Source organism: Tigriopus californicus, chromosome 1, assembly GCF_007210705.1.
Source record: "Tigriopus californicus strain San Diego chromosome 1, Tcal_SD_v2.1, whole genome shotgun sequence".
Classification (NCBI taxonomy): domain Eukaryota; kingdom Metazoa; phylum Arthropoda; class Copepoda; order Harpacticoida; family Harpacticidae; genus Tigriopus; species Tigriopus californicus.
In genome coordinates this window covers 4863422-4875948 of record NC_081440.1, presented here as the reverse complement: position 1 = coordinate 4875948, position 12527 = coordinate 4863422, and the positions used below count along the sequence as shown (strand labels likewise).

At 38.7% G+C, this 12527-nt stretch overlaps 1 protein-coding gene and 1 long non-coding RNA gene across 2 annotated transcripts; one reads left to right on the top strand and one right to left on the bottom strand.

The window, feature by feature from the left end:
* The first annotated feature begins 44 nt into the window (after nucleotides 1–44).
* LOC131887666 (methionyl-tRNA formyltransferase, mitochondrial-like) lies at nucleotides 45–2758 on the top strand. The gene is made up of 5 exons (XM_059236313.1): nucleotides 45–267; nucleotides 338–547; nucleotides 1097–1219; nucleotides 1376–1554; nucleotides 2317–2758. Exons 1-5 carry the CDS (start codon nucleotides 122–124, stop codon nucleotides 2721–2723), a joined length of 1065 nt encoding a protein of 354 aa, XP_059092296.1. The 5' UTR covers nucleotides 45–121; the 3' UTR covers nucleotides 2724–2758.
* On the bottom strand, nucleotides 1443–2418 carry LOC131887702 (uncharacterized). Its single transcript, XR_009374053.1, has 2 exons — nucleotides 1881–2418; nucleotides 1443–1806 (listed from the first exon to the last, which is right to left on the bottom strand). It is a non-coding gene; the product is annotated as an uncharacterized LOC131887702 (long non-coding RNA).
* Nucleotides 2759–12527: the final 9769 nt, after the last annotated feature.

The window sequence follows — 12527 nt, the reverse complement described above, 5'->3', positions numbered from 1 at the left end:
GGGTTGGCAATGGACTTGGAGCGTACACGTGTTAGGACCTGGCAGCCCTGATTGTTGAATAACACCGTCCATGTGGAGAATAACGTAGGCCAACAAATGACGGAGCTGACAGGGCACAGGAATGGGCATGATGCTCCCACCGGGTTGGATAGGCGGGTCCTACCGTCAGTTGTGCCACTCTAAATCGGCCACGCCCCCTTTTCGCGTGTTGTTTTTCGGCACAGATCGATTTGCAGTCCAAACGCTCCAGGCCTTACGCCAACAACAGTAAGGAGCTCTAACGCGATTCGGCATCACGGAAATATCTAGGATCATGATGGGACTTTTCGCGTTTCAGACTGAGCCCACATGGAGCCGTGTCCCAGTTGGAGGTGTGCAGTCCTCCCATGCGACATCTGGTGCCCAAAGTCCGGGCATATTCGGCCCAGGAAGGCTTGATTTTGCATGATCAGTGGCCACCTCCCATCAAGACCGGCACGTTCGATTTAGGCATCGTGGCTTCATTTGGCAAAATGATTCCCCGTCCACTGATTCAATCGTTTCCTTTGTAAGACTATAGCTTTAGATTATATACATGTAGTTTAGCTATGAATTATAGACGGCCAATATATGCGTTATCCATTTTATGGCATAAAACAGGTTTATTCGCATATTGTTGTCTAGATCAGGTGAATATTGCATTTAGATAAAGTTTTGCGATTCAAATCCTTCTCGTTTGACATGTTTGTCAGCGGCGTCATTATAGTCCAGATACCAGTGGTCCATGGATTATTCAATGACATTTTGGTTTGGGGAAATAAGTACATAATAAATAGACAGGTTACTGTTCCCAATTCCTGCTATTTGCCAATCTGGTTGGATTCAAAAGGTTATCAATTTTGTGTTTATAACCAAAATTTTGATTTGTCAATTTTCAACGTTTTTTTCACTTTTCAAGCCCACATCTTGGGTTTCAATGCATATCTAAGTGAAATTTTGACCAGTTCTCATGCATATTATCTGGCATAAAATCGAATTTTTAATGCATATTTTGTCCGTCTTTAGTGATAACATATTCCATATATCTCCGCCCATGTTCCACAAAATGATCTTTCAGAGGAATACTCAATGTTCACGCCTCTCTATTACCGAGATGGCGAGGCGCCTCGCCCATTGCCCACGCCCTAATGCATGGGGACACCGAGACCGGGATCTCCATCATGGAGATTGAGCCTCATCAGTGAGTAACGTGAATGTTAGGAAATATTGAACCAAACCTCGTGTTTGAGGGCTATATCTCAATAATGATAATTTTTGCTTCCCAGCGTTTTGCATGCTCAAAGAATACTTAATTGGAAATCCATTTATGTATGTGCGAAATATTTTTTCCCTGTAGTTTTGATGTGGGAGTCGTATTAGCGCAACAAAAGTGTGGGATTGGCCCGAATGAAACTCGCCAGACATTGACTGATAAGCTAAGTGTAATGGGAGCCAATCTCATGATTCAAGTCATTCAAAATCTGTCGTGGTATCGAGGTCAAAAGCAACCTCAGAGCACCAAGGGCGTCACGTACGGTGAGTACATTCAGATTTCAGAATGCGGTCAAAGACGGAATTGGGCGCAGTTGATACTTCTCGCCACGCATTTCCTTGATTCGGGATTCCAAAAGGGATTGCTTGAACTTCTCCAAAGACACTTTCTCTGCAGAGATCTGCTTATTTTTGACCAACTTGGCTCGCAATGCTTCCACTTCTGCTTCTCGTTCCTCCTCAAGTAAATCTCCTTTGGTCCAACGATCGGCAATCTGGTTGATGTTTAATAAGTAACTTGGAAGTAAAGCAATGTAATATTAAAATAGTAATGAAGAAAGACGACTGATTGTCTTTAGATGAATATTTACCGAAATGAAATACTACGGCCTACTGCTGACATACATTCCATAACAGACAGGCACGGAGCATCCCGTTGGTGACGATATTGGGCTTGAAGATCGCCCATGATAAAAAATATCGCCATGATGACCACCCTCATTGACCGCATTATGTCCACAATTCTGGTTTGTTGTTTGTGGCAGTTTCCATCTCAGGGTTGCACTGCAATAACCCTCTTACGATTGATGTGCATTCTTGGCCAGATGCACTCCACTTGATTAAACTTCACAAATTCGGTGCTTGAAAGGCCCCTCGAGAAGCTATGTGCAATTTGCAATGCTCACGGTCCATGAAGTGCATCAAACCTTAGAACGAACCACTCGTTTTCCTATCTTTGAAGTAGAAATATTTTCGACGATCTGTCCTATCCGTTCCTATATGATCATTGTTTTTGTGCACTTGCAGCTCCTCACATTGACAAAACATTCTTTGAGATAAGATGGGAGGACAAAACTGCCCAAGAAATCTTCAATCAATATCGAGCCCTCCATGATATGTCGAAATTATGGTCCTATTGGGCGGAAAGTGGACATATTGTGCGATTCTCTAGTATCATTCATCCAGACATAATTCGTGATCTCAATTGTGAACAGGTGTGCCCAGAGGCGTTGCCTGGGCGGACCATTCACATCAAGTGCTACAGGACTAAAGACCACTTCGTTTGCATCAAGGCCAAAAAAGGTTGGGTCGCCTTTCAAGAGTTCTACTATGACAAAAGGAAAGTGATGAAAGCTGTGGATTTTTTTAATGGGTTCATTTCAAAGCACGAAAATCAAAGGGGCTTATATTTCACTAGAATGACTCCGACTTAGTGACATGATGACATTTAATAAATGATGCAAGTTAATGAGTATTATGATTCATTTTTGACGACAAATATTAGTTGAGCAACCTAGAAAGGAATGGTGAAGTATCACTACTTTTTGCAGGAGAGTCATATCTGTCATTCTCCTGTATTTAGGATTTGAAGAGCAGGGCGCCACCCTGAATTAGAATTTCGACCAGGTTAATGTTTTTCTTTTGAAAAGCTTTCGAAAATCCAGCCTTTTTTAATCTAAGTATATCCCTTTTTTTATTAAAATGCTGGCATCTGGCATCAAAGATGATTGACTTGATTGCGAAATATACGTTATTGCCATCCAATAGTATAAATCAAGCTATTGATATTACCGACTTAAACTTGCTAAAAGAAAAATTGATTGACCCTTTTCGTACAGATAAAGTAACTCAATGTAGAACCCTGAATTATACCATGTGATTGGATAATTTTTTAATCGATTACCATGGTTTTGATAAGACGTTTGATGCGTTCTATTTTATTAAGCAGCAAGAAAAATTAAACCTCTTTTCAATTGGTCATAAAGCAAAAAAGTTGATATTATTTGATTAGCCTTCATACCTGACATTTGGCTTAATTTTGGTTTGAATGCCATAGAGCATTCAGGGAAATGGCTGCGTAATTGGAATTAACAATAGGGCCCTCTATAGTATACCATTCAGTGAGGTCATCCTGGACGTTAAGCCTATAAAATGTTTGAATTCTCTATCGCGTTTGACCCTCCCGCAACAACAAAAAGCGTTCCATTAAAAACAAATGAGGTGTGAGACGACAATGGCGTGGGCAACTTTGGCCCAGAGGTCCAATCATTGGTTTCGACGTTATAGATATCGACATCGGCCAAACTGTCTCTCTGGCCATGTTGCCTGCCTCCCGTGATGACCACAATTTTGGTACCATTGCTCAGGATTAGTGTCTCACAAGCAGCCTGCCTCCTCTTTAACGACAACTTTCCACTGGGAGTCCACTTCTGAGTGTTCCAATTTAAGATCCAGATTTGGTCGGTATCAAATTGGCGTATTCCATCGCAAATACCTACTCCAGCCAGGACAAAATGAGTCTCATTGATCTGGGCGATACAATGATTGACCACTGGCTCAGGCATAGTTGGGCCTGAGACCCAAACTCCTGTATAAACGTGGGACTGGTCCGTGGCTTTACTCGTCCCTGGAAAATAAATATTGTAATTTGGAAGAAATTGGACCCAGAGGTAAAGTAAAAATGGTCTTACAACTAGTTTGAAATCCTCCAGAAATCCATGGTTTGCCTCCATTCGAAATCATGTAGCCTAAAGTGTGGCTGATTGGAGTTGAATCGCCAGCAACCATTGTGGAATCTTCTACGTTAAACCAATAACAAGCTGGTGATGGGACATCAAGTGTCCAATTCCTTGGAGAACAAAGCAAGATCTTTCCTTGGGATATTGCGGGTAAGAAACTTGCGAGATTAGCTGGCAAAGTTGCACTTATTGTGAGAGAAGGCGATAAACCAGGATTGAAACTAAAGTCGAGAATTGTGCCAGGCTTGATGATAACAAAATGGAGAACTGAAATAAAGATGTCTTTCTCCATAATAAAGTCATAACTAGGGTGCAAAACCTAAACCTAAAAGGTACAAATAGGCCAAAAAGAGGGGATATTCAAATCTAATTTTCAAAGTAGTGCCAATTTGAAAAGCGCTTTCTTAGAAAAAACAGTGTTGCCTTGATTTTGGATCAAATTGACAAAACTTTTTTATTTATTAGGTCAAGTAATGCTTCTCCCTGCTTATTTTTCGTTTTTTCCCAACAGTTGATATGCACCAGTTGAGACTGGTGCAGATCATTGATCTAACTGGAATTTTCTTCTCCAAAAAGATAAATTGTTAGGGAGGTACGGAAAGTAGCCATGTTGCGTTTTTTGGACTGGATAACTATATTGGCGCCCTACTTAGTTCGCCTCTTTGGACTTGCAACTGGGTGTTTCCATTTGTTTTTACTTATTTCTCAACTAAAATTCAACTACTTTGGGCCTGCAGTATTTAGTAATAAGAGGCACGGTAGATTCTTAAACAAACTACTCGTGACATGCCATAAAATAGATTTATTTTGCGGATATTGTGACCCGGGTCGATAATTGTATATAGGATTTTGGTAGAATTAACTAAAAAACAACACAAATGCTGTATACTTCAATAACGAGGAATCGGCTCAATCGGCTCTTTATGTAGCAGACGCTGAGTCACAAAGCGCCCTCTGTAGTGCAAAGGCAAAACCATATTTTGTGCAGCTTTTCATGCCATTATTTTGGGGGCCACCTTTGATTTCAAATCGTAAAACCATTATTACCTGCAAAATATTCCGACTTCCACCAAAACAACATTTTTAGGCCAAATGTGCACAAAGAGTGCAAAATAAAAGCATATAGATGCGAATAATGGGAAGAAGTACAAATGTGCAAGAAAGTGGTCATAACATATATCTGTTACCTTCTTCAGGGAGTACATAGTCATTATCCATCCACAGTTTCATGCCCCCTGACTTGAGGGGGAAATGGTACAATAGATGTCCTAATTGGCACCCCTCTCTTGAATCCAGAATCATCACTGAGCACGGCTTATGAAAGCAAGCCCATATTGTGCAAGTAATTGGATCTCTGAGAAGCCCAGACAATCGACGGAAGCACAAACCAATGGTAATATGTGGGAAGATGGAAGTTGATACGATTTGTAAAACTGCAAGTGTCTAATAGAACTTACAACAACATTGCATTGCATTTTTGCTTGCTTTACTTTTCCGTTAGCGTAAGAAAACATATCTTCGTTCAAGGCATGATAAATGAATTGAACATTACAGTGATAATCTATCCTTAGATACAAATTCTCAAGTGTGGTAGAGAAAAAGAAAAAAAAACAAAGTTGAAGGAAAATAGATATAGTTTTGATGAATTAACAGATCTCTTCTCAGAGGATGAATGGGAACGCTGAGAATCTTGAACATTAAATGTACTGTACGTATTGATCAAAATTGCCCTTACCTGGCAGATAAAATGGCCATGTCAAGCATACAAGATTCATTTTGAACATGAACTTCTCGTAGAATCTTGCCTTGTACAGTCATGGCTAAAACTAGTAGCCATAGTGTATGAAAATCATTATGGTGTTCCGGTTAAGATCGTTCTCCTTGGACTAGCCACATGCTTTTCTTTGCAAGGTGAATGTACTCAATACTGGTCAATACTCCTGGGCAGGAAGTTGTATCGTGGCACACTCCATAGCCTAATCGACAGTATTCGCAGGTTGGCTAAAATAGAATTACAGTGATATTTTCCAATCCATCACGTCCGACACGTCTCTAAATATCGAATAGGAAATGTAGCAATAATGATTAATATTAGCCAAAACTTTCCATTCCCTCTCCCCTTCTTTGGTTCAAGGGAACATAATTTATTAGGAAATAACCAAGGTTATCGTATTTCGCCACCACCTACACAAAATTAAGCAACTTCATGCTGAAAAAATCATGTTTTCAATGCTTTGGACTGCTTTTGACCATATTATGGCTTTTTCTTTCTCAACCTAACATGAAAAAAATGAAATCCATGAAAATGCTCGAGCAATGCCAGAACTCACTCCTAATTTTTGTGGATATTGAAGTAGACCAGAATCGCTAAAAACCTATCTCGATTTGATAAATAGTTTGTGCAAGGTAAATGTTCTTCAAATAAGAGGTTTAAATTTGTGGCTAATATTTATTGTGAAGACTCTAACCTAAAGCTAGCTATTGATTGTTAGATACTATTGTAACAATTACTTTCGCCAAAACGAGTAATTCGTTACACAACCGTTACTCGCACAAAAAATGGAATAGCGTTACTCGTTACTATTAATTTTACTAAAATTTTAGATGGCCAATATTTCAGGGGTTTTGCCTCATCAAGACCATACCTTGCTAATTCAATGTGGTTTTTTTTGCATCAAACAGTCCAAAAATTTAAAGTTTTCCTGCCAACATGTCACGCTATGTGCATTGATAATGTTTATTTGCTTAGCACTGCATTACTACCATTCTTGGCCATGCTCGTTTGGCTAAGCCAATGAAAATGCATATTTTAGAATTTGAAACTTAGGAGGCGAAAGGCATATCTTAAAAGACAAAATAAATATATTCAAGGTGAGGATTTCGAATCAGTTGCGTCCCAAATACATTGTATTGGATATTGTATAGACCACTCAAAAACACTGTGTACGATAGAGTATATTACGTTAGGGTCAATTACGTTGCTATTTTGAAAAATCAAGGTTAAAAAGGGAATTTGTTGACTTCGGTTTTAGTTTTTTCGCCGTTATTTGAACTGTCTTCTAAAATGTTTCAAAAATGATAATCTTTGACTGCATTTGATTATTCTTTTTTAAGCATTTTCCAAATATGAAGCGAATTTTAAAATGCTACCCGACTATTATTATTAAATCTATCATCTTCTCCTTGTGTACACATTATTTAAATATGTCTCATCTAAAACTGAAATCTCTCCCTGGATTTGACTAATGATTAATGAACATTTGCAACCGTGACACAAAAAGACCCTATGGCAAAACAGTATTAGACAATCTCTAGCTTATAAAACTTAGAACCCTGTGACGGATGGATATGGGGAGAGTTGAGAAATGTGGTGCAACATACACAAGTCAAAGAATGACTTCGTTCTGAGTCAGGTCTATTAATTCAATGGAATTTGTTGTTAAACAGCGGCACAATTTTCAGCCCTGCGCTTCCTTTTTAGGATAAAAGAAAATATTAAAAAAAATGAACATTCAAGTCAAAGCTATTGTATTGGAAATAACTTATTGTCATGGAAGTTTAGTCTTTGATTACTGTTCAGATGCCGATCCAGTGGAATCAGAGCATACTGCTTTTAGAATATTTGGGTCCAGTTTAACAAATTACTTAAGATACCTCAGTATGCCATAACAAGATAAAGCATCTTTGAAGTTTTTTGCATCCTTATTTGAATCTTGGGCTTGTTTTTCCGCCTCTTTATTTGCATATTGACGTCCTTTTTATCCATAATTTTGAGAACCCTAGTTATTACTCTGGGCACCTTAAATCATACCTGCCTATTAAGTAAACTTCAAACAATTGGAAACTCTACTCCTAAGACAAACCATCCATTTTCGACCAATGACTGATGTTTGTTTTGTCAAATTGGTGGATTAAAACAAAATTATCAATCGTCCATCCCATGTTTTCAAATAAGTTATTATTTATGTACATCTTCTTTTATTGGCAATATTAAACATTTCTTGGTTATTTGTAAGTGTAAGTTCCTCACCAATTGATAAAATGATTCTAGTTTCTGATTTTTTTTTCTAGAAGTATCTTTGAGCAAGTCACTGACAATTTGATTGTTTTGATTAATTCGATGTTCATGGTCATTTCAATAGAATACTATCAACTCTTAAAATAGTTGTAGCCAATAATTGGCAAACTAACAGATTGTACATCAAAGAAATCATTACTTCCTAAAAACACTTAAATATACTCCAATTCGAGTCAATGAATTAAATTATTCGTCAAATAAGGCTGGCCCCAGATCCCTGCGATGGCGTATTTCAAATATCAGCTCAATCAAACAACTGGGTCAAAAGTTATGCCCTCTCAAAGTGCAGTACATAACAGAGCACAGAATGAATGACTTAGCCCTCTTCTGGTAATCAATTACCGCAAGAGGGCTAGTTCGTTCATTCATTGAAGAGCTTTGTAGTGCCTTTTAAGACGGCATAACTTTTCATCCAGTCGCTCGATCAAGCTGAAAATTGAAATGAGTAATTTTTGTTGCCTGGGATTATTCTCATTTGAAGCAGAACATAATGCGTTAACTTAATCGCGAAAAGCTAATTCCCAAACCAAGCGTCCTCGTCCATATTCCAGTTGTTCATGATGTACTATATGGCATTGGCAATCTTGTTTTATTGATGCTAGAGCTACTGTCTGAATTCAACGCGATGGCCTTACTTGGCGAACAAAAGAAAACCGTGCCGTTTCGTCTCTTGAGAGTCTCTGTACTGCCCTGCAAATATGCTTGCCTATTTTGAATGGGAAAGAACTTTCGCTAAGTGTGATGGGTTCGTTTGTCTGACTCCGACTGACTTGTGGCAACTAATGTTGTGGAATATGAAACATCTACAGGTTGGGTGAGTTGGCAAACTCAATATGACCAATAGATGTACAGGGTTGCCACAAAGTTCGCCTGCAATAAGTTTCAGTACTTGTAAATCCATCTTGGCTCAAATTGGCAGATTGTGTAGGCCCCAAAATTTTGGAGGGAAAGGCTTTCTAAAGATCATGTAAAAATTTGGAGACACTTGAAGGAGGTTTAAAGGCTGTCTAGGAGATATCATTATTAAAGCTGTGCATGCCACAGTGAATGGAGTTTCAAATGTATCAGTCAAATTGTCAACGCAAAAGGAGGCCAAATGAATAATTTTACAATCAAGAATTGTTAATGACATTTCAAACATCACCTTAAAAAAGTTTGATGAATGCACCTTATATAGTTTTAGAATTATTTGTATTTCTAATTGCCGGTGTACTTTGTGGCAGCCCATAAGATTAAATTCTCCAATGGCTCATTTACACGAGACTTACTTGGACACATAGTTTGACTGACAATTTTGGAACGTGAAGAAGTGATGTGAATAACTGGACAAGAAGTGGTGAAAACCCTGGACTCGGGAAGGTTATGAACACCGTTACCCATAGCCATACCCAGGACGACATAAATTGCGCCATCAAAGCCCTCTTTCTTAATTTTGTTTACTCGTCTCTTGAGCAACATTCTACTTACATCCAATGAATAGCTTTCTATAGCCCAAAAAGCCTCCCAAGACTTAACCCACATTAATACAATACAATACAAGAAGAGTTTTTGTTTTAGCAACAAGAAGCTAGATTGCCAATTTAAAAAAACCTGGATATTAAGCACTCTACAAAGGGGGCAAGAAGCGAAGTTATTTTGGAAACTGTTCCTGCAAGTTCCCAAATCTGAGAGTCTACCCCTAAATCTGGTCAATCTGAAGAAACCGTTGGCAAATTGCTTGAAGTTATTGATTCCCATGTGAAAGTTTCCATCAATATTTGGAAAGAAAACTTCAATAAAGGAGAAAAGACAAGTGAGCAAGGCATGGCTAGGTAGCCATGCAAGCCGTTTTGTTCTACCCTTAACTTCAGTTCTAAGGCATCCAGCCTTTCACTTTATTGGGACATCTCTGTGGACACGGACTTCTAGAGATGTAGACTGCGAACTGAAGTAAAAAAATTCTTATCTCCTAAACTGCCCACTTTATTCCAAATTAGAACTTCATGTGGTCACAATATCTGGTTGCATAGATGAGCTTGGTCAAATTTGAGCCCAAAACTATCCCTAGGGAACTTAGGAGATATGGCCAAGTTTTATAGTAAACACACCAAAAAGTTCGAACTTTCGGCCTGCTCTTGGTCAACAACATAAGCTTTTGACAACTTAACCTTGAAAAGAACAGCTTTAGAGGTAAATAACATAAAAATGACTTGCCTTCCATTGAGGAGATCCTCGTTTCTTATTTCATTTCCTTAATTCGAAAAGTGCCTCAGATTTGCTATGACCAAGAGCAGGCCTATTTGGCGGGAAGCTCCTTCACAGTCCATATTTATAGAAGTTGGTACTCTAGCTCACTCTAGTGTCAAACATTAGAACGTGATATCGACGTATGCCATTGGCTGTAAGGTGTCGATTCAGAATATTCAGACATCAAGATGGGATTCAAAGAAAACCAACAAAGAACTTTTGATGCTTTAAATGTAAATCAGTTCCAAATCCAACGCCTAAAAAGTGAGAAATTTGGAAATCTGACTCAAAAGAGCTTGAAAATATTTCTTCAGGCCTTAACTTTCTTTCGAGATCTAGAAATAACAAACCACAATAGAATTCATGATATTGATATTAAACAAAAAAAAATTACCTCCGGTTTCGAATAAATAACTGTAAAAATAGGTAACTTTTAAAAAATCATTACTGTTTGGAGCTTGCTGAGAACAGACGCATTTTAATTTGCTGCTGTTTTTATCTCCCAGGAATTTCGAACCAAGTTGTGACTTCCTCTGTTGCTCCTTGGTTGCTGTGCACGTGTAGTGTTCGTGGTGTTTGTGTGTAGGTGAATGAATGGGAATTGCCATTCATTCACTCAATTAGGTTTGGTTTTTTACCTAAGCACCTAATCCATACAGTTTTAAATGCATGCATAAATGCAAAAAAATCCAAAATATAGGAAGACTTTGTTCAAAAGAGTTGCAAACTAGCAAAAAGGCTGAACAGCATTTCGAATCCAGTCATTGTGGGTAGTCTCCAAATAAAGTTGGACGTAGTTCAGGGTAAGATTGAGGCCTCCATCGAAAATGACCACTTACAAACTGAGAGTAAGGTGGTTCAGGAGGTCAGGTTGAATCGAAGGCTTTTTTCTCTTATGCGAACTCTAAGAGAAAAATGAAACACCCTGTGGGCCTTTTGAGATTGATGGGAAGCCATCAACAATGTAGAGACTATGGCTAACATGCTTGGAGATCAGTTCTCCAGTGTGTTTTCAACGCCACTGAGTTCAGAGCAACAGCTCATGTTTCATTGCTTTTATGACGAGGCTGTTCAGATTGATGTAGTTAGTCAAATTGAGCAATTTGATGATCTCATACTTATAGATCAAGATGCATTAGCGGCCATCAAGGGTTGAGACTGTCGAGCTCCCCTGGTCCTGATAGCGTGATATCTCAGTTTTCTGATGAGATGCTCACAGGTTCTTGCTATATTCTCGTACTTGATGCGTTGCATCTTGGACCAGGGCAAGTTCCCCTCTTCTCTGAAGGTAGCTCATATTGTTCCAATTTTCAAAAGGAAGATAAGTCGTTCTTCAATAATTATAGGCCAATTTCTCTCATTTCGAATATTGCGAAGTTTTTAAGAAGATCATGAAGTTCAAAATTGTGGAGTTTTTTTTGAAGTCCATTGATGTTCTTCCTCCTAGTCAGCATGGGTTCTGAGCACATTTTGACGCGGTTACCCAACTGATTGAACGTATAGAGCAGAGCATTGAGAGACTAGAGAGCCAAGAATCAGTTGATGTTGTCTATTTATTTTGCCAAGGTCTTTGATAAAGTAGATCGTGGCCTTTTGTTGAATAGACTCTATGACATTGGGAACCAAGGCAAGATTCCCAATTGGATAAGAAGCTTCATTCACGATAGGAAGCAAATTGCTAAGGTCAAGGGATTCCATAGTGACATTCATGATGTCAAGTCCGGTGTTCCCTGGCTCCATAATAAGGCTTCTTCTTTTTATAATATTCAGTGTCCCACTTCAAAAGTTTAGTATTACTGCCAGTCTCTCTTCATATGCTGACGATACAAAGTTAGTTTCTTGTAGGAATGGCCAAGATTCCAGTAGCCTTGCAAAGGACTTACATCGAATCTACTCTTGGGTAACTGAGAGTAATATGGCCTGAACGGAATGAAATTCCGCTCAATGACGTTTGGTCAACTCCTTTAAATACTCCACTCGTAGATAATGGAGGTAAAGTTATTGAGCAGTCTCATCTATGAAAGATATAGGTGTAGTCCTCTAAAAAATGGAAAGTTCGATAAGTATTTGCAAATGTGTGTTCGGATATTTCGTTCGTTCCAATTTCAACTGGAGTCCTCTGGAGCCCTAGTAACCCTATTAGGCCTGAACGTGGAGAATGCTCTACTACGGCATGGAACTTATTGATGTTGTAA